This window comes from Patagioenas fasciata, chromosome W (assembly GCF_037038585.1).
Source record: "Patagioenas fasciata isolate bPatFas1 chromosome W, bPatFas1.hap1, whole genome shotgun sequence".
NCBI classification, from domain to species: Eukaryota; Metazoa; Chordata; class Aves; order Columbiformes; family Columbidae; genus Patagioenas; species Patagioenas fasciata.
The window spans coordinates 2726585-2752404 of NC_092559.1; the positions used below are offsets into that span (position 1 = coordinate 2726585).

Sequence of the window (25820 nt, forward strand, 5' to 3'; positions counted from 1 at the left end):
ACATTGCAATAACATGTGTGCAGGCAAGATGGTTTGGAGAAATCTCCTTGGGTACACCTGATTGATTTTACTAAACTGGGACATCAGTGAATGCCTCCAATGGATGGTAAGCTAAGCATCTGCTACCAGATCAGATGTTATATATTTCTTAGAAACAGGCAATTTAACAAACAGCTCTATTTAACAGAAGGTACTTAAGGAAAACATGATGATGGAAATGTAGGGGAAATAGTTCAACAAGTGTCTGCCAGAGGGATGGAACACTGGAATTTCCCCCAAAAGGGGAAAGAAAAAAGTAGATATTAGTAAGATAAGGAAAAGAACAAAAGCATGAGATCATTGTTGATAGTAAAAATAGCCCTGGTCAGAGGAAATGGTACAAATGTCTGCAAGACAAATTTCACTTGAAGAGGTGGGTCTTAGAAGCCCCAAAAGATTGATGTAAATCCTAGAGAATGCACTCATTTCTTCAGTTCATTTCTTTCTCCCTTCAATAGGCTACAACTAACAATACTGAAAAGATTACTCTGTCCAATTGACAAGGAGTGCAGACTCTTAGATTCCTAACTCTTCCAAAAAGAGTTTTAAGTTTTATTCATGTCTCCAGATCTCGTGATTTATTCTACCCAACACATTTGCATTTCATAAAATAGATTAGATGCCAAATTATCCTTTCTCTGATGATGATATGCAGGAAAGTTGAAATCTTAGAACTTAGAATACTTTTTAAAAAAATTTCTCCACATAAAATCTTAGCTAAACAAAACTTGTCTAATTTGTTTAATGGAAAACTGAAATAGTGTAACTTTTAAAAATTAAAACAGTAGAATTACAACCCTGGGCTTGAGAAGTACAGATTCTGGCCTGTTCAGGGCCCTGCTTGGCAGGATCCTATGATAAACTGCCCTGTAGAGAAAAGGGACCCAGGAGAGCTAGCTGATCTTTGAGGACAGTTTCCTCAGAAAACAAGAATGGTCCCAATCCTATGAGGCAAGCATAGAATTATAGAATCATAGAACAGCCTAGGTTGGAAGGGACCTCAAAAGATAATCTTGCCCAAACTTTTGTGGGAAAGACGGTCTAGATGAGATTATTTGCCACCCTGTCCAATCACATCTTAGAAACCTCCAGTGATGGGGATTCTACCATGTCCCTGGGGAGATTGTTCCAGTGATTGATTGTTCTCAGAGTAACAAATTTCTTTCTTATGTTGAGATAAAACTTCTCCTGGAACCATTTTTACCCATTTCACTTTGTCTTCTCCATGTGTCTCCTTGTGAAGAGAGAACCTCCATCTTCTTTGTAGCTGCCCTTTAAGTACTGGAATGCTGTGATGAGGTTCCCCCTGAGCCTTCTTTTCTCCAGGGAGAAAAGACCTAACTCCTTCAATCTTTCCTCATAGGGCAGGTTCTCCAGTTCTTTGATGACCTTTGTGGCCCACCTTTGGACCCTCTTCAATCTGTGTGTGTCTTTCTTCAACTGTGGAGATGAGAGTTGGACACAGTACTGCAGGTGCAGCCTGACAAGGGTTGAGTGGAATAATAACGTCTCTATCTCTGCTAGTAATGCCCCTGCAGATGCAGCCCAGGATCCGATTTATCTTTGTTGCTGCAGTGGCGCACTGTTGACTCGTGTTTAGCTTGTTGTCCACCAGCACCCCCAGGTCCCTTCCAGCAAAGCTGCTCCCCAGCCACACAGATACTTGCTTGTACTGTGCTCTTTGGTTATGTTGTCCCAGGTGCAGGAATTTGCATATCTTTTAAATTTCAAACTGGCAATCTCTCTTCCCATACCACTCGAGTGGATGGACCTCAAGGCAGGGACCAGGGGAGCAAAGTCCCTCCCATTATAAGAGAAGATCAGGTTCATGACCACTTGAGGAACCTGAACATATATAAAAGTATGGGACCTGATGAGATGCATCCCAGAGTCCTGAGGGAACTGTCTGATGTAGTTGTCAAGCCACTATCATATCTGAAAAGTCATGGCAGTCAGGTGAAGTCCCTGGTGACTGGAAAAAGGGAAACATTGCACCTATTTTTAAAAAGGGTAAAAAGGAGGACCCTGGGAACTACCGACCTGTCAGCCTCACCTCTGTGCCTGGGAAGATAATGGAGTAGATCTTCCTAGAAGTTCTGTCAAAACATGGATGACAGGGAGGTGATTCGAGACAGCCAACATCGCTTCAGCAAGGGTAAATCATGCCTGACTAATATAGTGGCCTTCTACAATGGAGTGACTACATCGGTGGACAAGGGAAGAGCTACAGATGTCATCTACCTGGACTTCTGGAAGGCCTTTGATACAGCCTCCCACAACATTCTGGCTGCTAAATTGGAGAGATTAGGCTTGATGGATAGACCATTAGAACTGGTTGGATGGTCACGTCTGAAGAGTTATAGTCAATGGCTCAGTGTCCAAGTGGAAAACAGTGATGACTATTGTCCCTCAGGGGTCCATATTGGGATCAATACTGTTTAATATCTTCATCAACCACATTGTGGGACTGAGTGCACGCTCAGAAAATCTGAAGACGACACCAAGCTGAGTGGTGTGGTTGATCTGCCTGAGGGACAGAATGCCATCCAGAGGGACCCAGACAAGCTTGATAAGTGGGTCCATGTGAACCTCACGAGGTTCAGCAAGGCCAAGTGCAAGGTCCTGCACCTGAGTCAGGACAACCCCCAGTATCAATACAGGCTTGGGGATGAAGGGATTGAGAGCAGCTGTGAAGAAAAGGACTTAGGGATACTAGTGGAAAAAAATTGGATATGAGCTGGCAACATATGCTCGCAGCCCAGAAAGCTAATTATATCCTGGGCTGCATAAAAAGAAGCATGGCCAGCAGGTCAAGGGAGCTGATTCTGCCCCTCTACTCTGCTCTGGTGAGACCCCACCCGGAGTATTGCATCCAGCTCTGGGGTCCCCAGCACAAGAAAGACATGGACAAAAATTGTCAGAGGGCTGGAACACCTCTCCTATGAAGAAAGGCTGAGAGACTTGAGGTGGTTTAGCCAAGAGAAGGCTTTGGGGAGACCTTATTGCGGCCTTTCAATACTTAAAGGGTCTTATAAGAAAGATGGGGACAGACATTTTAGCAGGGTCTGTTGCAATAGGACAAGGGGTAATGGCTTTAAACTAAAAGAGGGTAGATTAAGACTAGAAATAAGGAAGAAATTATTTATGATGAGGGAGGTGAAACACTGGAATAGGTTGCTCATAGAGGTGGTAGATGTCCCATCCCTGGAAGCATTCAAGTTCAGGTTGGATGAGGCTCTCAGTAATCCAGTCTAGTTGAAGATGTCCCTGCTCATTGCAGGGCCGTTGATGAAATGACCTTTAAAGGTCCCTTCTAACCCTAACCATTCTATGACTATGATACTGTTCTTGCTAGCTCACTTTTCCAGCCTGTCCAGGTCTCTCTGTAAGATGTCTCTCTCTTTTGACATATCTACCTCATCACTCAGTTTGGTGTCATCAGCAAACTTGGTAAACATGCTTTCAATCCCATCATCCAGATCATTTATGAAAATGTTGAACAGTGTGGGGCCCAGTATCAATCCCTGGGGGACCCCAATTGTGACAGGCTGCCAGCCTGAGTAAAACCCATTAATCACCACCCTCTGAGTGTGGCCTGTTGGTCAACTTCCTACCCATCTCACAGACCACCCATACAAACTGTCTTGCCAGTTTGTCCAGCACAAGGCTGTGAGAAACAGTGTCGAACACTGTGTGGAAATCCATGTAAAGAATACCCACTGCTCTCCCCACTTTGACAGAAAGTGTTACTTTGTTGTAGAAGGTGATTGGGTTAGTTAGGTATGGTTTGCCTTGGATAAATCTGTGCTGGCTTTTCCCAGTCACCCACTTCATTTGGTTTGTGAGAGTTTCTAGGAGAACTTGTTCCATTACTTTCCCAGGAACTGAAGCAAGATTAATGGACTTGTCATTTCCTGGGTCCTCTTTTGGTCCCTTCTTGTAGATGGGTATAACATTTCCCCTCTTTCAGTCACTAGGGATATCCTCTGTTCTCCACGACTTTTCAAAGATTATAGGCAGTGGCCTTGCAACAACACGAGCCAGTTCTCTTAACACCCTGGAATGGATTCCATTCAGGCTTATAGATTTATGTGGGTTGAGCCCTTGCAAAAGGCTGCAGACCAGCCCTTCCTCCACTACTAGAGGAATATTGGCACATGCATTGTCGTAGCTACTTGATCCTGTGATTTGGAGTCCAGCTACACCAGTAAAGACAGAGGCAAAGGCGGCACTGAGAACCTCTGCCTTGTCAGCATTATTTGTCACTAGCGTCACCGTGGCTCCCAGAACTGCACGCAGTACTCCGCGTGAGGCCATATCAGTGCAGAGTAGGGCGGGACAATCACCTCCTTTGAGCGGCTGGCAATACTATGTTTGATGCACCCCAGGACACGGTTGGCTCTCTTGGCTGCCCGGGCACACTCTTGGCTCCTGTTCAACTTGCTGTCGACCAGAATGCCCAGATCCTTCTTCGCAGAGCTGCTTTCCAACATCTCATCCCCCAGTCTGTATGTACAGCCAGGGTTGCTGTGTCCCAGTGCGCCCAGGTGACAAAGAAGACCAAGAGCATCCTGGCTTCTATCAGGAATAGTGTTGCTAGCAGGACTAGGAAGCAAATGTCCCCCTATACTCGGCACTGATGAGGCCACATCTCAAATACTGTGTTGAGTTTTGGGCCCCTCATTACAAGAAGGACATTGAGGTATTGGAATGTGTCCAAAAAAGGGCAATGAAGCTGGTGAAGGGTCTGGAGCAAAGTCTTATGAGGAGCAGCTGAGGGAACTGGGGCTGTTTAGCCTGGAGAAAAGGAGGCTGAGGGGAGATCTTATCACTCTCTACAACTACCTGAAAGGAGGTTGTAGCGAGATGGGTGTCAGTCTCTTTTCCCGAGTAATAAGCGATAGGACAAAAGGAAATGGCCTCAAGTTGCACAATGGGAGGTTTAGATTGGGTATTGGGAAAAATTTCTTCACAGAAAGGGTTGTCCGGCATTGGAAGAGACTGCCCGGGGAAGTGGTGGAGTCACCATCCCTGGAGGTGTTTAAAAGACGTGTAGATGTGGTTCTTAGGGGCATGGTTTAGTGATGGACTTGGCAGTGCCTGGTAAGGGTTGGACTTGATGATCTTAAAGGTCTTTTCCAACCTAAATGGTTTTATGATCCTACGATTTCATGTTGAATAATGTGTTTTAAAATTATTGTTGATGGTGCTTTAAAATATGCAATGAAGTAACAAAATACACAAAATAGCAGGTTTCCTTTGTGCTTGTAATAGTGTTAAAAGTTCTGTTTAGGTGAATTCACCTTATATATGTGCTTAGGCTCTTCTCTGGAGGCTTCCTTGTATTTGCACTTGGCCTGATCTGAGTCTCTGTCCACACTAGTATGGACAGTTGGAAAAATTGTTGCTAAAAAATTATTTAAAAGCATATTATATTTTTAGTTATAATCATACATTTTATTATTTTTTTTCTGCAAAATGACCAGGGGGGAGCTATGCCCCTGGGAGGAGATGAGGCAGGACGGGGGATGAGGTGGAAGACTATCTGCACTTGTTTTATATTTTTTTAGGCAATAGTCGATGTTGTTGTGAATCTTCAGTTTAGCCTCATAGAAAAATTGTGGCAAACTTTCTGGCGCTATTCTCCCTCTGCTCCAACTGACGACACAACTATTATTGAACTGAGGTCAGTAAATGTCTCTTTTTGGTTACTATTCACCATCATAATATAACAGCATGAGTCAAATCAAAGAAAATCTGAGTTTTCCATATAGGCTAAGAACCTTTTCTGACATCAGTAGTTTTTTTGTTGTCTTCTGTTTGACATACAGGCTATCGGTCTATGTCAAGCTGCAGGCTTGAAATGATTGTATGCATCTTCTGTTTTTTCCTTTGTTCTGATGACTAAAGTCAAAGTATCTTTTCACAATATGCTGTCTGGTTTGTTTAAATTGCAAGGACCATTTTTATCATACCTGTGCATAATTTATGGGCTGGAGCAGAACTTTGGAGGCCATTTTTCCCCAGTTTCATATGAGGAAGTTAGAGTTTCAGTTGGATGTAACAGAGACATTTATGAACTTTTTATTAAATAATCAGTTTCAAAGTCCATTGTACTTATTTGTATGTAAATGCATTTTCATTTGTTACATTTATTCACACCAGCAATCTGAGTGAAATAGAAAGTCGACTTCCAAAAGGAAAACTGATTACTCTGTGCAAAAATGAGTCTATTCTGAAATGGATGGGTAATTGTGACCATGTGATGTACCAGGCTTTGGTGGAGATTCTCATTCCTGATGTCCTTAGACCTATTCCTAGTAAGTTAAACACAGATAACATCTCATAAGACTGTATTTTGTTTTGGTTTGGTTTGGTTTATGTGGTCATTTTGTGTGCCTCATGTGAAACTTTTGGGAATGATTTGGAGGATGTAAATTTTGTGTGTGTCATCTTTCCTTAATTCTGTTGATTAGGAAGGTGTACTGGAGTTGATGCAAGCACTATAATTAAAGTAAAGGAGAGTGAATATTTCACTGCATTTAGGAAAGTCTCTAGAAGTTTTAAGTATATATTTCCCTATGGAATACACTTTTGTCACTGCAGATTCTCAGTATTTATTAATTTTAAGATAAAAATGTCTTCCTTTATATACTGGCTTTTGTCTACCTGACAGTTGTGAATGCACGATGGCCCTGAGCCTGAGTCCATTAATGTCAGACAGTCTTTCCACTGATTTCAGTAGGCTTTAGTTTAAGTTTTATATATAAAAGTTCTAGTTCTTAAAAAACCAAAATGTATATGCTTTCTCACTTCATTTTTTGATAATTAAACATTTATGTATTATCAGTGGCTGCTAAAACCTTACCAGTTTTGATGATACCTATTAAACCAACATAACACTGTCAAACATTTTAAGTCTTGTTTATTATTCCAGTTTATTATGCTTTCTGTTCTTTTTCCAGTACGAAGGACTCATCAATCAATTATAGTATTATGGTCAATTGACCATTATCAGGAATAAAGCTTTCTTTTCAAAGCTAATTTTATAGTATACATCCTTACTCAAGCATGATATCTTTTTATGGTTGCTTGGTAGTAAATGATTTTAAATTGATTTCCAGGAAGGACTAATTCCTTCCGAAAACATTTATTGCATGTTTTGTATGCTGTTTTAAACATTAAAAAGAAATTAAAAACACATATATACATAAAATATAATATACACCTGTGAAATGCCTCAAAGGAATTACGCTGCGTTCCTCTAAAAAGGTGACAAGGCACTAAAGTGCCTCTATAGCAATGCATGCAGCATGGGTAACAAACAGGAAAAGATGGAAGTCACTGTGTACCTGGAAAGCTATGATTTAATCACTTTCACTAAAATATGATGGGATGAATCACATGACTGGAGATCTGCAACCGATGGCTATAAATTGTTCAGAAAGCACAGGCAAGGAAGGGGAGGGGGGGGGGTTGCCCTCTATGTAAAAGAATGGATTGACTGCACAGAGCTGTCTTTGAAAAACAGCGATGAACACATTGAAAGCTTATGGGTAAAAATAAGGGAAAAGTAAACAAAGGAAACCTCATGGCTGGTGTTTACTACAGGCCACTTGATCAAGGGGAGGATGTCAAAGAAGCATTCTTACTTCACCTACAGGAAGCAACATGCTCAAGGGTTCCAATCCTCCTGGGGGACTTCAATCACCCTGACACTGGCAATCTTCCCACATCTCTCAAGACCTAGAACGTCAAGGCAGAGACTGGGGGAATAAAGTTCCTCCCATCACAGGAGAAAATCATGTTTGAGATCACCTACAGAACCTGAGCATAGACAAGACCATGAGACCTGATGAGATGCATGCCAGGGTCCTGAGGGAATTGTCTCATGTAGTTGTCAAGCCACTATCCATTATATTTGAAAAGTCATGGCAGTCAGACTACATCCCCAGTGACTGGTAAAAAGGGAAACATCAAGTCCATTTTTAAAAAGGGTAAAAATGAGCCTCACCTCTGTACCCAATAAGATCATGGAACAAATCCTCCTGAAAGATATGCTGAGGCATACAGATGACAGGGAGGTGATTCGAGACAGCCAGCATGGCTTCACCAAGGGCAAATCATGCCTGACTAATCTAGTGGCTTTCTACAATAGAGTGACTGCATCAGTGGACAAAGGAAGAGCTGCGGATTGCATCTACCTGGACTTCTGTAAGGCTTTTGATACAGGCCCCCATAACATTCTGGTTACGGAATTGGAGAGGTATGGATTTGGTGGATGTTCTGTTAGATGGATAAGGAACTGGCTGGATGGCCACGTCTGAAGAGTTACAGTCAATGGCTCAGTGTCCAAGTGGAAACCAGGGACGAGTGGTGTCCCTCAAGGATCCGTATTGGGACCGGTACTGTTTGATATCTTCAATCAACGACATAAGTGGGAATGAGTGCACCCTCAGCAAGTTTGCAGATGACATCAAGCTGAGTGATGCAGTGGATTTGCTTGAAGGAAGGGCCTGTCTCCAGAGGGACCTTGACAGGCTTGAGGAGTGGGCCCATGCAAACCATATGAAGTTAAAAAAGGTCCAGTGCAAGGTCCTGCACCTGGTTCGGGGTAAACCCCAGACTGGGGATGAATGGATGGAGAGAAGCTCTATGAAGAAGGACTTGGGGTACTGGTGGATGAAAGACTGGACATGAGCCGGCAATGTGCACTTGCAGTCCAGAAAGCCAATTGCATCCTGGGCTGCATAAAGGGAAGCGTGACCAGCAGGTCAATTCTCCTCCTCTGTTCCGCTCTCGCGAGACTCCACCTGGAGTACTGCATCCAGCTCTGGGGCATCCAGTTCTGTTAGAGTGGGTCCAGAGGAGGCCCACAAGGCTGTTCACAAGGGATAGGACAGGCGAGGTGGAGGTGTTGCACTGTATGTAAGGGAGAGGTTTGATTGTACAGCCCTTACAGTTAGCAGTGATGTGGTGGAGAGCCTCTGGGTGAGGATTAGGGGGATGGAAAACAAAGGAGATGATGTTGTGGACGTCTACTACCGATCGCCCAGCCAGGATGATAGCACTAATGAGTTATTCTATAGGCAATTAGGAGAAATCTCTTGATCGGTAGCCCTTGTCTTTATGGGCAACAAAGACGATTGAGGGAGGGGAGCATCTTCCTTATGAGGAAAGGCTGAGGGAGCTGGGTCTCTTTAGCTTGGAGAAGAGGAGACTGAGGGGTGACCTCACTAATGTTTACAGATATATAAAGGGTGAGTGTCACGAGGATGGAGCCAGGCTCTTCTCGGTGACAACCAACGGTAGGACAAGGGGTAATGGGTTCAAACTGGAACACAAGAGGTTCCACTTAAATTTGAGAAGAAACTTCTTCTCAGGTGAGGGTGACAGAACACTGAAACAGGCTACCCAGGGAGGTTGTGGAGTCTCCTTCCCTGGAGACATTCAAAGCCCTCCTGGACGCCTTCCTGTGGAACCTCATCTAGGTGTTCCTGCTCCGGCAGGGGGATTGAACTAGGTGATCTTTCGAGGTCCCTTCCAATCCCTAACATTCTGTGATTCTGTGAAATTCCAGCTTCACAGGCATCAACTGGGAATATCATACTGTTGTGGTGAGCAGGGCTTGGAAATTCTTGAAGTTTGTAGGAGATAACTTCTTGTCACAAGTACTCAGTGAGCCAACTAGGAAAGATGCCCTCCTAGACTTGTTGCCTGTGAATAGAGAAGGACTCATGGGAGGTGTGATGGTAGGTGGCTGTCTTGGCCACAGTGAGTTTAAAGTTTTCGGTGCAATGAGAAAAAAGGTGAGCAGAGTTGCTATGCTGGAGTTCAAGAGAGCAAACTTTAAGCTACTCAGGAAGCTGTTTAGCAGTGTCCCCTGAGACCATGAGTGCTGGTCAGTTTTTAAGAACCACCTTTTAGAAGCACAGGAGCAGGCAATCCCCTTGTGTCAAAAGTCAAGCAAGCCGGGCAGAAGACCAGCTTGGCTGAACAGGCAACTCCTCGTGGAGCTCAAGATGAAAAAGAAATGGTATGATCTCTGGAAGCAAGGTCAGGCTTCGCAGGAAGATTACAGAGCTGTGGCTCATATATGCAGGGGGAAGACATGAAAGGCCAAAGCTCAGTTAGAGTTGAAACTGCTCAGTGTTGTGTCAGATAACAAGAAGGGCTCTTTTAAGTACGTTGATAGCAAGAGCAGGTCTAAGGAAAACATTGGACTGATACTTCTTGAAGATGGTCACCTGGCTAATAGGGATGAAGAAAAAGCGGAGACATTCAGTGCTTTTTCTGCTCAGTCTTTAGCAATACTGATAGACCTTGGGCTGCCCAGTCCCCCGAGTCAAAGAACCATGAGTGTGGGAACAGTGACTTTCCATTTGTGGACACTGAATTTCTAAGGGGCCAGCTGTATCAGTTGAATGTTCACAAGTCCATGGGGCCTGATGGGATTCATTCCAGAGTACTGAAGAAGCTAGAAGATGTTATGGCAGGACTCCTCTCAATCGTCTACCAAAGGTCTTGGGAGTCTGGGGAGGTAATTGTTGATTGGAAGCTAACCAGTGTTATTCCAATTTACAAGAAGGGCGTGAGAGAAGACCCAGGAAACTACAGACCTGTTAGTCTAACCTCAGTTCCTGGAAAAATTATGGAGAAGATCATACTGGGTGCTACTGAAAGGCCTTTAAAGACCAATGCAATCATCAGGCACAGTCAACATGGGTTCACAAAGGGAAATTCCTGTCTAACTAATTTGATATCCTTCTATAATAAGGTCACCCACCTAGTGGATGAAGGGAAGGCAGTCTTTCTGGATTTTAGTAAGGCTTTTGATACTGTCCCTCACAGTATCCCATGAGATGAGCAGGTTCATGGTGTGCTGGGCGAAGAACTGGCTGAAGGGCAGGGCTCAAAGGGTTGTAGAGAATGGGGCTACATCTGGCTGGCGACTAGTCACCAGTGGTCTTCCTCAGGGCTCAGTTCTAGGGCCAGTTCTGTTCAGTATTTTTATAAATTATCTAGATGCACCATTAGCAAGTTTGCTGGCGATACCAAATTGGGAGGTGCTGTTGACTCTCTTGAGGGTCAAGAGGCCTTGCAGAGGGATCTAGATGGGAGCGTTGGGCAATCATCAATGGCGTGAAATTTAACAAGTCGAAATGCCAGATTCTGCACCTGTGGCAGAGTAACGCTGGGCACAAGTATAAATTGGGAGGAGGTTAGTGTTAGGAGTGGCTGGAGAGCAGCCCTGCAGAAAGGGATCTGTGGGTGCTGGTTGACAGCAGGCTCAATATGAGTCGGTAGTGTACCCTGGCAGCCAAGAGGGCAAACTGCATCCTGGGGTTTGCATTAGGAGCAACCTGATCTAGTGAAAGGTGTCCCTGGCCCACAGCAGGGGGAGGTTGGACCTTTAAAGGCACCTTCCATCCCAAACCATATGATGATTTGGTGATGATGATCCAGAGAGCTATGGCCCCTCAGGCACTCCTGTAGCTGACACCACAGACCCTGGGGTGCCTACGCCCCCCAGTCTGACTCCAGTAGCTGGGCACCAAATTTCACTCTCACACACACAAGTCTCACCAGCAGCTGGCACCTGTTCCTTGCAGCACACATACGCAGAGGACAGAGAGTGAGATTAAGCAGAGTAATAGTTAACAAAAGATTTTAAAAGTAGATACAAGAAAATAGGACAGACTGTGGTGATCAGGCGCAGGGCTCAGCCAGACAAGCGTACTGACTGGCCCTGTTTTACCCGTGACTGGCCTGGTTTATCCCCCTTTCTGTCTATCCCTCCTCTTTGTTTCTCCCTGCTTCCCCTTCCCCCTGCAAATCCCTTCATCAATTTTTATAGTTCTATCAATTCCTGCATCCCTCCCAGTTTGGTGTCTGGGATCCCCCCTGGTTTAACATCTTATCAGTTGCAAAGTTCAGGTTGATCTTCCTGGAAGTGGTGCCTGTAGTTTAAATTTCTTCCTAAGACATTTATTGCGTGTTTTGTCCGTTGTGTTAAATATTAAAAAGAAATTTCCTCTTTACAATCCAGTATAATCCTTGTAAAAACAAGTTTTATATCCTTTCTGTGGACCAAACAATAATTGCTTTATAAAGTTGGATTAATATTTTAAGACATAGAGTCTCAGCTATCCTTGTAGCTAGAAAAGTTTTTTTTTGATACTGTAAATGACACCTTCTGCAATGATGACTTCAAGTGTAATCACAGAACCATAGAATACTTGAGTAGCTGAGGTTGGAAGGGATCTCTAGCGATCGTCTAGTCCAAACCCCCTCCCAACCCCCACTCAAATCAGGATCAACCAGAGCAAGTTGCTCAGGACATTGTCCAGTCAGGTTTTGAATATCTCCAAGGATGGAGACTCCATAAACTCTCTGGGCAACCTGGTCCAGTGTTTGACAACCCTTAGAGTAAAAAAGATTTTTCTTAAGTTCAAACGGAAGTTCCTGTGTTTCAGTTTGTGCCCATTCCCTCTTGTCCCGTCACTGAGCACCACTGAGAAGAGTTTGGCTCCATCTTCAATACACCCTCCCATCCCATATTTAGACACACTGATAAGATCCCTTCTGAGCCTTCTCTTTTCCAGCCTAAACAATCCTGAGTCACCATCCCCAGAAGTATTTAAAAGACATGTAGATGTGGCACTTAGGTTTAGTGGTGAACTTGGCAGTGTTAGGTTAACGGTTGGACTCGATGATCTTTAAGGTCTTTTCCAACCTAAACAATTCTATGATTCTGTGATTCTGTCCCAGCTCTCTCAGCATCTCCTCCTACGGGAGATGCTCCGATCCTTTCATCACTGCAGTGGCTCTTCACTGAACTTGCTACAGTATGTCCATGTCTTTCTTGTACCGGGGAGACCAGAACTGGACACAGTACTCCAGGTGTGGCCTCGCCAGTGCTGAGTAGAGAGAAATTATCACCTCCCTCAACCTCCTGTCAACACTGTTCCTAATGCAGCTCAGGATACCATTGGCCTCCTTTGCTGCAAGGGCACATTACTGGCTCACATTCAGCTTGTTGCCCACCAGGACTCCCGTGTCCTTCTCCGCAAAGCTGCTTTCCAGCCAGCCAGACCCTAGCCTGTACTGGTGCATCATGTTATTCCTCCCCAGGGGCAGGACTTGACATTTCCTTTTGTTGGACTGCATGAGGTTCCTTTCTGCCCATTTCTCCAGCCTGTCAAGGTCCCTCTGAATGGCACAACAGCCATCTGGTCTACCGACCACTTCTCCCAATTCTGTGTCCTCTGCAAACTTGCTGAGGGTGCACTCTGTCACATCGTCCAGGTCATTAATGAAGTTGTTAAACAGTATCGGCCCGAGGATCAACCCTGGGGGACACCACTAGAGGCTGGCCTCCAGCTAGACTTTATGCTTCTGATCACAACTGTCTGGGCCTGGCAGTTCAGCCAGTTTTCAGTCCACCTTGCTGTCCACTTTTCTAACCTGCATTTTGTCAGCTTGTCTATGAGGATGTTATGAGAGACAGTGTCAAAAGCCTTGCTAAAGTCAAGATAAACAGCAGCCGCTGCTCTCCCCTCATCCACTAAGCTAGTTGACTCGTTGTAGAAAGCTTATCAGATTGGTCAGGCATGATTTCCCATTCCTAAATCCATGCTGATTCCTACCAGGCACCTTCTTTGGAAATGGCTTCCAGGATTATTTTCTCCATCATCTTCCCAGGAACAGAGGTGAGGCTGACCAGCCTGTAGTTCCCCAGATCCTCCTCCTTGCCCTTCTTGAAGACTGGAGTGTCATTTGCTTTCTTCCAGTCCTCAGGAACCTCCCCTGATCACCATGACCATTCAAAGATAATTGAGAGTGGCCTTGTAATGACATCAGCCAGCTCCCTCAGCACTCATGGGTGCATCCCATCAGGTCCCATGGACTTGTGCATGTCCAATTTGTTTAAATGTTTCCCTAACTGGGTCCTCCTCTATTGAGGAGAATTCTTCCTTGCTGCAGACTTTCCCTCTGGTCTCAGAATCCTGGGATTCCTGAAGGCAATCCTTACCAGAAAAGACTCAGGCGTAGAAGGCATTTAGTACCTTGGCCTTTCCCATGTCCTTTTCTCATCAGGTTCCCTGCCCCATTCAGCAGCAGGCCCACATTTTCTCTGGTCTTCATTTTGCTGCTGATGTACCTGTAGAAATCCTTAATGTTGCCCTTCACATCCCTCGCCAGTTTCAACTCCAGGTGGGCTTTGGCTTCCCTAACCCCATCTCTGCACACTTGGACAGTGTCGCTGCATTCCTCCTGGATCACTTGCCCCTTTTTCCAGCTCCTGTATGCTTCCTTTTCATGCTTGATTTTAGTCAGGATCTCCTTGTTCGTCCATGCAGACCCTTCACCTTTGCTTGATTTTCTGCTCATTGTGATGGACCATTCTTGAGCTTGGAAGAGGCAATCCTTGAATATCAAACAGGTCTCCTAGACCCCCTCTGCTCTCTAGGACTGTCTCACATGGGATTCTTCCAAGTAGGTCCCTCCACAGGCCAAAGTCTGCTCTCCTGAAGTTTGGAGTTGCGATCCTGCCATTTGCCTTGTTCCCTCCTCTCAGGATTCTCAGCTCCACCATCTCATGGTCAATGCAGTCCAGGCTGCCCCCTAACCTTCACATCGCCAACCAGTCTGTAGGAATCATAAAAAAAAGCCTCATTGTTTGTAAGAATTGTGTCCAGCAGAGCATCTCCCCTTCAGCCCTCTTTTGCTGATTACAAGCTCCCTCTTTTCCATAACACCCTGCATCCTTCGCTTGCCAACTCATTCCACCACTCCCTCCCTTGATTGTGGGTCTTCATCTCCCTCCCCCATTATCCTGACCAGGTTGGCCAGCCTGTTGGTAAAGATGGTTTTGCCCCACTTGGTCAGGTGGATCCCACCTCTCTCCAGCAGTCTTCAATCCTCAAAGAAGGGTCCCCATGGCCATAAATTACAAATACCGATTGTCATCGCCAGCTGGGCAACCAACTGTTGACCCACAGGATCCTTCCATTCCTCCTCAAGCCCTTGCTTCTCCCTGGAAGGAGAACACTACTTGGACCATCATGCTCTTGGCCATTGCCTCCAGATGCATGTAGTCACGCTTGATATGCTCCAGATCTCCTCTGGCAGTAGTGTTGGTGCCCACATGAAGATTCGCAAGGAGTAATAGTCCGAGGGCTGGACAAACCTTGGCAGTATCTCCACAGCATCCCAGATCCCACTCCCAGCAAGCAGTAAACCTCCCAAGACAGCAGGTCAGGTCGGCAGATGTGGGCCCCCATCCCCTACAGCATGGAGTCTCCTACTGTTATCACTTGCCACTTCCTTCTGGTGCTGCTGCATGGCTCAGACTTAGCTAGCTCAGATGCTTCACTGGATGGAGTTCCCAGACCCTCAACACTGCGAGGGTACTGAACCTGTTCTTTAGTTGGAGATATGCAGGTGGAGCAGGAGCCTTCTTCCTGTTGCCGGAAGTCACAAGCTTCCAGTCTTCGCCATTTCCTAACCCAATAAGCACAGACCACCTGATCCTCCTTCAATACAGCTGAGGGCTCAGGCTGCAGGGTCTTGGAAAAAGATCAGGTTGATCTCTTTCTCACCATCTCTGATATCGCACAGTCTGCTGACCTTTTCTTGAACCTCCTTGGCAACACAGATCCCGTACCACTGCACATGTCCTGCAGGCAAGGAAACTGTCTCCCTCTGTCCCAGCCTCAGTGAGAGACCCCAGCCACTTGCTGTACTCTGAGAGTTGCATCCTCCCTCAGGAGCTTGGTCTGGATTGAGGCCTCTGACATTATAGGGATAATTGTTCCAATGGCTGGAGGTGGTGCCCTGTAATACATTAACACCATTGCTCAGGACGTGGATTCTGTTCTCTGCAAAGTTTCTGTCCCTCTTCTGAGCAAAGTGCTGCACCTGTTGGCTGTCTCTGTCAGCTATACTGTAAGAAGCAACTCGGGAACATATTTGTAAGTACTGCTTTGTAGAAATACCCCATCATAGGCAGTTTTCTTTTTTCCTGGAAAATCAGAAAGGTACCAACATCAGCTGGCCAAAAAAAAAAGGGGGGGGGCAATGTGTTTAATTTAGTAAGGATGTAAACTGATAATTCTATTTATATGAGTTTAATCTTTTTTTTTTTTTTTCTTTTCCTGACTTTCAGTATTTTGGGGGGGGGGGGTGGGGGGGTGGGGATAATCCCCCAAGCCTACTCTGTCACATAACTTACTAATAAATATTACCATAAAAGAAATTAACAGTGAGGAAAAAACTTTTGAAAAACAAGCTCTAAGTAAAATTTGGCCAGTTGAAATTTTCGTGAAAACTTTTTAGTGCCCACAAAAATGAATGAAAAAACTACTGTGTAGGAAAAAGCCACATTTCTTTGTTTAAAAAGAAGTCAACCACTCTATACTTGAGCCGGGAGTAAAGTTGATTATTATCTAATGATGCTAGCAAAAGAGCCACTGTGTTTTAGTGGCAATAGATCCTTTTCCCTGAGAATGGCCTTTTTATCTCTTTGCAAGTGACAGGATCAAGAGTAACCAACTTGTTTGGGAGTTCCTATTCCAGACAGAGAAGTTATGTTCAACATATTTTTCACATTGTATTTCTCAATTTCAGCAATTACAAGTACCGGAAAGACTGCAAAATCTTGTTATTTGTGAAATTTGTGTAGGAGAGAGATTTCAGATGCAAACCAAAGCTTGTTGAATGCCTATCCAAAAATAAATGTTCTCCTCGTAACTTTTTTTGCTACATCATTTAGTGTGTGTTTAGTAACACTTTACAATCAGAATGAACTTACTTAGGCCATTTATTTTGCACCAGATTGTTCTTAAGATTCTCTGGAAGAGGTTTTTGACAGTTTTGATGATAGCCAGATCAACTTGAAGAATGTTTGGAGCATGTAGGTGCTTAGGCTTTTGATAATGGCTGGGTATGTTAGCCACTATTTACAGGACAGAGGACAACAACATTTTTTAATTTAATGTATCATTTTCAGAGCTCATTAGAAATTTGTGATCATTCCATACATCACTTTTGTCTAATAACATAGTGTTTAGCTAGAAAAAGGGAATATTCTTTCTTCAGAATTTAGAATTCCTCTTTCTTCATAGCTAAAGACACTATTTTTTTTTTTTTTTTAAATCAGGATGACACTGAGCTGCTTCTTTCCACACTTAGTTTTTAAAACAGATCATCCTGTAATACAGTGGGGTGAAAAAGATCTTAGGTGTTTTACACAGCATTTGTCCAGGAAAAAAAAAAATAAATAAATTCCTTAAAGAACTAAACATCGTTGACCCATTATTTACAGTATTCCTTATACTGACTTTTTCTTATTCCACAGGTAATAATTTAACAAGTGAATGCTTAGTTAATTAGTAAGTGATACAAACAATGTTTATATAGTAGCATAAGTGGGTTAGATGATTGACAGTGCAAAAGAGCATTGTTCTTTTGCCTGGAGACCTCAAGAAAGAAGGAAAAAACCAAACCAACCAACCGAAAAAAACCCAAACAAACACCAACCAACCAACCAACAAAAAAAAAAAAAAAAAACAAAAAACTCTGTTCCATAGAGCTAATACGAAGTTTTATAAATCCAAATTAAATTTCAGATGAGCATCCACATTTGGGGGGAGTTAAATAAACTAGTTATCATTACAAATTTGAAGAAAAGGATGCTGTGAAAAATAAAATATTTCTTTCTTTTTAAGCAATTTTGCTAACTTTGCTAGTGGAAGTTCTTAATTACAGGATTCATCGGTTGCTCAGGTTGAAAAAGGGCATTTCTCATATCAGGTGACTTCCATTCACCATTAATTCTTACTCTACCAAACATGGTGTTTTTCCTCATAAACAAAATTCAGTCTTTATTTGGACTGTTTCTTCTTAGACGTAGTGGAAAACAAACACCACATAAACAAAAAACATGTAAAGATAACATGATTCCCCTTTTCTAGTTTTGTCTTTTTCGTTAATGTAGCAGCATTCGTTCTCCGCCACCAAGATTTCACAGCAGTAAGAGCAATCCTACCTTCTGTTAGTTAAACACATTCATATATTGCTTATTGATACTGTCTTTGAACACTAGACATTGCATTTTGTTCTTCAGAACTAAAATAAACAGCATGTTGGCAATGGTTCAGGGTACTTCGAGCTTACTTGAGGAAACTGCAGTATTGCAATAATTGCCATTTTGTGCAGGGTTTTGCTCTTTAAAAGCAAAAGCACTTAGGGAAAAATTGAAGGCAGAAAATTCATGATGAAAGTTTTCAGGAGACAGGAAACAGTTGTTGCAATTATCGATGTACCTACCTGTAGGAATGCCAAAAAGAATTTTCACTGCTGATCATAAGACACTTTCAAGAAACTTAGGTGAAGTGGTCAGTTCTGTTTGTTAAATTAGAAACTAAATCATTGTTACATAATATAGAATCAAAGAATAACTCAGGTTGGAAGGCACCTCAGAAGGTCTCTAGTCCAACCTCCTGCTCAAAGCATGGTCAATGCTGAATTTGGATGAATTTGCTCAGGGCTTTAACCAGTCAGGTCTTGAAAATGCCTAAGGACAGAAACTACACAAACCTCTCTGGGCAACCAGTTGTACTGCTTAACTGTCCTCCTGGGTTGCCTGTGCCCTGCTTTGTTGTCCCTCTAGCAGATATTGGGGTTCTTCAAGTCTCTCATGAGAACCAGGGCCTGTGAACATGAGGCTTATTCCAGTTGCCTGAAGAAGATCTGTATTGGCTTTATGTGGCAAGTTTTTGGTAGAGGTAGAGGAGCCTAGGGAAGAGAAGGCTTGGGGTGAGGGGCATCTTATCAATGTACATGAATAGGAATGCACATGAAGGGAAGGTGCATAAAAGATTGAGCCAGGCTCTTTTCAGTGGTGCCTAGTGACAGGACAAGAGGCAATAGGCACAAACCGAAATACAGGAGGTTCCATCTGAACATCAGGAAACACTTTTTCACTGTGACAGTGACTGAGCACTAGAACAGGTTGCCCAGAGAGATTGTGGAGTCTCACTCCTTGGAGATATTCAAAAGCCATCTGGATGTGTTCCTGGGCAACTGGCTTTAGGTGTCCCTGCTTGAGCAGGGGTATGGGCAAGAGCACCTCCGCAGGTCCCCTCAAACCTCTGCCATTTTGTGATTCTCTAAAAAAATTAAAAGCTTGCTGCCAACACCAGCCAGACACCCAATTGTTGACCTGCAGGATCCATCCACTCATCCTCAAGCTCTTTCCCCTCACCAGGAAGAGCAAGAATAACATCACCAAGGCACCCATGTCCTTGACCATTGCCCTCAGAGTCATATAGCCACACTTGACACTTTCCAGGTAGCTCTCCCTTGGCAGTATCACTGGTGCTCACATGGAAGAGCAGCAGAGATTAATAGCCTGAGGGCCAGAGAAGCCTTAGGAGTTTTTCAATAGTATCCCACACCCAAGCCCTCAGCAAACAAACCTCCCTAAACAATTGATCAAATCAGCACATGGGAGTCTCCGCTCCCCTTAGGAGTCAGTTATTCATTACTGCATGACCCAGGTTCCACCAGCATGGATGCTTTGTTTGACAGACCTCCCAGCTCCTCATCTTCTGTGAGGTCACTGATTCTATTTTGTAGTTGCAAATCTTCAGGTGGAAAAGGAGAACTTCCTCTTTGTGCCAGAAGTTACAAGCTTCCACCCTCATCATGGGAGTCTCCACTTCCCAAGCCAAAAAGCACAAACTGCTCCTGCTTCTCCTTCAGTGCAGTTGGGAGTTCAGGCTCTTGAAGCTACAGGATTCCAGAGGAGAACCAGTTCATCTGTTTCTCATCATCTCTTATGCTGTGCAGTCGGCTGACCTCCTCCCATAGCTCCTTTACTTGGCAACACAGATCCTCAACAAGCGCACACCACCTGCAGACTATAAGACTCTCTTCTGCTGCCCCAGTATCAGCAAAACCCCAGGCACATCCTACAGCCTGAGACCTACAGAACTGTATCCTTCTGGAGCTCCATCTAGGCCAAGGCCTCTGACATTCCAGGGACAGTTGCTCTAACAGCTCCTGGGGACCATGTCATGTAACACGTCCCCACCATTGTTGAGGATACAGACACCATCCAGAGTAAAGCTACTAGACCCCATTCACTACAAACTGCTGATTCTGCTCATTGTGCTTTAGACTGGCACTTATATAGGTCACTCCCTAGTATTTGCTGAAAGGGTGCTTGACTGTCCCTAATCAGGAGTCAGCTGGAACAAAAGCTCAGTGCCCTCTTTAATCAAGAACAGCTGACAGAGCCTGCTAGAACTGCTAGAGCTTGCTAGAAATAATAATCTCCTGTATCTATGAAGATGCCATTAAGGAGCACTTAAACCTTTTAGATGTACACAAGCCCATGGGACCAGATGGGGTGCATCCAAGGGTGCTGAAGGAGCTGACTGATGTCATTGCAAGGCAGCTCTCTATCATCCTCAAAAGGTCACAGCAACTGGGGGAAGTTCATGCTGAATGGAAAAAGTCATATCACACCCATCTTCAAGGACAAAAAGGAGTATACTGGAAACTACAGGCCAGTCAGCCTCACCTCAGTCTCTAGAAAGGTTATGGAACAAAGCTTCCTGGAAGCTATTTGTAAATACATGAAGGACAAGAAGGTGACTGAGAGCAGCCAACAGGGATTTACCAAGGGCAAATCATGCCTGACCAAACTCATTGCTTTCTATGATGAGGTGACTGGCACTGTGGACAAGGGGAGGCAACGGATGTTGTATACTTTGACTGAAGAAAGGCCTCTGACACAGTCTCCCATAATCTCTTTATCACCAAATTGTTCAGATATGAGCTGGATAAGTGAATGATAAGGTGGCTAGAAAATAGCCTAGACTGCTGGGCTCAAGGAGTTGTGATCTGTGGTGCAAAGTCCAGCTGTGGGCCAGTAACTGGTAAGGTCTCTCAGGGATCAGTACTGGGACCAATACTGTTTAAGATCTTCATTAGTGACCTGGATGATGGGACAGAATGCACTCTCGGCAAGTTTGCAGATGACACCAAACCGGGGGGGGCCACTCAATATGCTGCAAGTCAGAGGGACCTGGAAAGGCCAGAGAAATGGACTGATGGGATCCTTATTACGTTTAACATGGATAAATGCCAAGTCTTGCATCTGGGATGGAATAACCCCATAACCCCATGCAAAAACATAGACTGAGGAGCTGACTGTCTACAAAGTAACTTTGCAGAGAAGAACCTGGGAGTCCTGGTGGAAAGCAAGTTGAATATGAGCCAGCAGCATTTTGGTTCTTTGTTAGATTTGTGTGTCTACCACCATACTTTCTTCTTTCCATCCACTGGTCCTTGCAGCAAAGAAGGACAAATGCATCCTGGGCTCTCTTATCAAGGATGTAGCCAGCAGGTTAAGGGAAGTGATCCTTACCCTCTGTTTAGCACAGGTGAGACTGTATCTGGAGTCCTGTGTCCAGTTTTCGGCTCCCTGGTACAAGAGAGACATGGAACTTACTGGAGCGAGTCCAGCAGAGGACCACCAAGATGGTCAGGGGGCTGGAGAACATGACATGAGGAGAGGCTGAGAGAACTAGGCCTGTTCAGCTTGGAGAAGGCTCAGGGGATACCTTTTTGCTCTCTACCTGATGGGAGGATACAGAGAAGATAGAGCCAGACACTTCTCAGAGTCGCACAGCAATAGGACAGGAAGCAATGAACGCACATTGGAATATGGGAAGTTCTGATTAGATATTAGGAAAATACTTTTTTTCAGTGAAGGTGGTCAAATACAGGAACAGGTTGCCCAGAAAGGGTGCGGAACTTCTGTCCTTGGAGGTGTACACGACTTGATGGGACAAATTCCTGAGCAACATGATCTAATTAGACATTATTTGAGCAGAGGGTTGGACTAGATCACCTCTGGAGATCCCTTATAACCTACATTTTTCTGTGGTAAATTATCAACCATCATACTAAAACAGTTTACTGGTGGATGAAATAGCACTACAAGTTATGTTGTGTCAGCCAGTTCCTCCTTCCATCTCCTTTTAAGGTACTATCTACAAATGAAATCATTAGCAGTTGTATCAGGAAAATCATATAGGCATCGTCTCCTCTATAGAGACAACTTTTCTGGGCTGTTTATCCGGTCAGTGGTTTTATTTTTGTTTTGGTTTTTAAAGTTCTTTTCCCCAGACAACCATGCATTTTTACTCTGTTGGATTTGCATGTCTACCACCATACTTTCTTCTTTCCACCTACTGGTTCTTGGCTCTTGCCTTTCCAGTCACTTCCAGCAGCTCTTTATCTAAGACCAGAACCCTTTCCTGCTTATTGGATCACAGTCCCAGTCTTCTTAACCAACCAACTCATGTTTTCCTTTCCCTCTCGATAACTGGCCCTAGCTGCTGTTTTGATGTGTAAATGATTTCTTGGGAGGGGTTGAGGGTTGTGTTAGAATCAGGCTAACACATGGCCATAAAAGGAGAATGAAAGAATATCCATGTTAATAGTCATAGAACACTTTCCATTCCCACCACAGGTTTAGTACTTGCTTCTTTCTCTTTTTTAATAGGATAGCTTCCTTCAACCATATATCCTAGGCTCTGTATATGGAAAAGAATAGACTCTTTGTTCATAGATTAGGTACTAGAACCCAGAGTTGATAGAATTAATAGCAGAAGCAGCAGCTACAAGGAGATGCCCCATTTAAGACCACCTGAAGCATATCCATTGGTCTTTGGAGAATTTAACATATAAATAGGGTAAACCAAACATAATCCTCTGCTTCACACGTTTGAGCTATAAACTCAGGCAAAATTTAATGAACTGCAATAAACCACACACTCCCAACATCACTGCTCAGTTTCAAGTTCATAATTGAAAGAGTAGAAGAAAAAGTAAGTAATATAAGTAAGTTGATATAATTAATAGCATACCAGGCATACCAGTTTCCCCCAAAGGGCGCGAAAGCTTTCCCATAATGCAGATCTCCTGACACTTCCTTAGTTATGTGCACATGCTTGAAGCCGTCCACTTTCAACCCGGTTTTGTTGATTGTGAGGTCCTTCTTGTTTACCCCACATCATTTACTTGCCCATCCAGTCTATGACTTCCTCACTTGACTGTTGGTCATCCCTTCCCCATCATTCCTAGTGTAAAGCTCTCTTTACCAGGTTGGACAGCCTGTTGGCAAAGCTGTTCATGCCCCACTCGGTCATGTGGATCCTCTCTCTCCCTAGCAGTCCTCCATCCTCAAAGAGGATCCCATGGTCATATGGCACAAAGTCTAGTTGGAGGCCAGTAAATAGTGGTGTACCCCAGGGGTCAATACTGTTCAACTTCTTCATTAGTGATCTGGGCAGAGCATACTCTCAGCAAGTTGGCTGATGACACAAAACAAGGAAGAGTGACTGATACATCACAGGGTTGTGCTGCCATCCAGAGGGACCTTGACAAGATGGAGAAATGGGCTGATGGGATCCTCATGCAGTTCAACAAGGGAAAGTGACAAGTCCTGCCCTTGTGGAGGAACAACCCCATGCACCGGTACATGCCAGGGGTCCAGCCAGCTGGAAAGTAGCTTTGCAGAAAAGGACCTATGGATCCTGGTGGACACCGAGTTGAACGTGATCGGGCAATGTGCCCTTGCTACAACGAAGGCTAATGGTATCCTGGGCTTCACTGGCAGCAGGTTGAGGAAGGTGATCCTTCCCCTCTAGTCAGCACCGGTGATGCCACACTTGGAGTCCAGTGTCCAGTTCTGGGCTCCCCAGTGCAAGAGAGACATGGACATACCGGAGAGAGTCCAACAAAGGGCAATGAATTGGTACCACTTAGCTGTCCTTAAGGTGAAAAACCTTCTCCTATCAAGTCAGGTCCTCTCTTTTTTCAGTTTATGCTTGCTGTGTATCACCCTCCTGCCATGCATCATTATAAACAATCTGACTCGGTATTCTTGATACCTTGTCTGTATTGAAACACTTCTATTAGGTCCCTTCATAACTTTCTCTTTTCCAGGCTGAGCAAACCTAGTTCTTTCAGCCTCTCCACATAAGGTATGTGCTCCAGGACTATGTCAGTGGCCCTCTTGCTCCAGTTTATCAACATCCTTCTTGTATTGGAAGGAATCTGAACTTAGACTGGATAAGTCTCTGAGTCAATAAATGCAGCAGATCTCAGTGTGGAATATTTAAATACTGAGGATGCAAAAGGTTTCAAGAGATGCACCTTGCCATCTTTTACATTTTATTTTTGTTCTTAAATGTTTAGGTGCCTTGACCCAAGCCATTCGCAATTTTGCAAAAAGCCTTGAAGGTTGGCTTTCCAGTGCCATGAACAATATTCCACAGAGAATGATACAAACCAAGGTAAACAAAGTTTTCTGCCATTTTCTTCAGTTTTTGCAGTTGTACACTAGATGTCATTTTAACTTTTATGCTAAATGTCATATTTAGATTGAACCTCAAACATGAAACATGGTATTGGAAATAACTTTTTTTTGGCCAAATAAATTAATAGGAAAAACTGTTTCATTATTTGTGAATTGCAATATCTGAGGGCTCATAAATTAACACAGCAAATTTAAAATTAAAATAGATGAAACAGAAGACCTTTTGATATTACAATGTGTTAAGATAAATTGATTTCTTCATAGGTTGCCGCTGTAAGTGCCTTTGCCCAGACTTTGAGAAGATACACATCTCTTAATCACCTGGCTCAGGCAGCTCGAGCTGTGCTTCAAAACACTTCTCAGATCAACCAGATGCTCAGCGACCTCAACCGTGTTGATTTTGCCAATGTACAGGTACCTGTGTCTTTAAAAACACTTTTATTTCCCCCAAATTTTAATTTTTTATTGTTACTTCTTATTATTCCATCAAGAAAGAAAAGTGGGAACATTCTGCTGATTGTAATACATTCAGTGATTCCGTTGAAACTTTCCAGCTTACACTTTGGCTGTAAGGAAAATAAAACCTCAGAACCATTATCTATTTCTATTTTCTCTGAAGGCTTCTTATCTTTCAGACCATGCATTCTGACAATTTTTATTTAATGCAGATGAAAGTGTAGAGTACATGTGTTCTTAGAATGAACAGCATGAACAATGCCTGAAGATGAAATCTTGGATAGTAGCATAGCTTCTGATCATACAGAATATTGATCATACAGCACTATTTTTAGTAAAGATTGTTTCATTACATTTATTTTTATTTCAAAGACAATGTAATTATATATTTTCTTTAATTGTTTGTGTTTACATTTCCAACCTTTCCTAAGTAACTGTTTAGAATGAGTCAAGGGGATATATTTAGAGGTAACCAGAAAAAGAGGGAGGGAAGGTCTTCCCTGAGCAACTTCAAAGCCCTCCTCTGTGTGTGTGAGTTGTACCATATAACCTCTAGAGGTCTCTTTTGACCTAAATTATTCTATGATTTTCATTTTGCACATGGGAAAAAGGATCTTGATGGCAGAAAAGCATGTTTATTGCATCAAGAAATGTTCAGGAAATAGAAGAGTCTAAGAGAGAAGCAAAAGGACATATTCTCATCATTTAAAGACAAATTCAGATAATCCTTCCTATCAGCGTAACTTAAAACTCGTCTATGAACTTAAGTTTTTTCCCCTCCCCAAAAAATGCTGCATATCTAGCTTCACACTATATCTAACTGTAACAATTACCTGAATTCATTTTAGATTAATTCAAGTGATATGAATTCAACTTGTTTTCACCCAAATAATGAATTAAAATTAAAAAAAAATAAAGTTTT

The 25820-nt window shown here is 43.5% G+C and overlaps 2 protein-coding genes across 2 annotated transcripts in view; one reads left to right on the forward strand and one right to left on the reverse strand.

Annotated features, from left to right (window-relative positions):
- The window catches only part of LOC136114487 (transcription factor RFX3-like), an 88839-nt gene that overhangs the window by 56055 nt on the left and 6964 nt on the right, over positions 1-25820 (reverse strand). The window lies entirely within an intron of this gene.
- Positions 5614-25122, forward strand: LOC136114483 (transcription factor RFX3-like). The gene is made up of 5 exons (XM_065859830.1): positions 5614-5725; positions 6205-6359; positions 24322-24419; positions 24707-24856; positions 25111-25122. The coding sequence occupies exons 2-5, from the start codon at positions 6284-6286 to the stop codon at positions 25120-25122; spliced, it is 336 nt and encodes a 111-aa protein (XP_065715902.1). The 5' UTR covers positions 5614-5725; positions 6205-6283.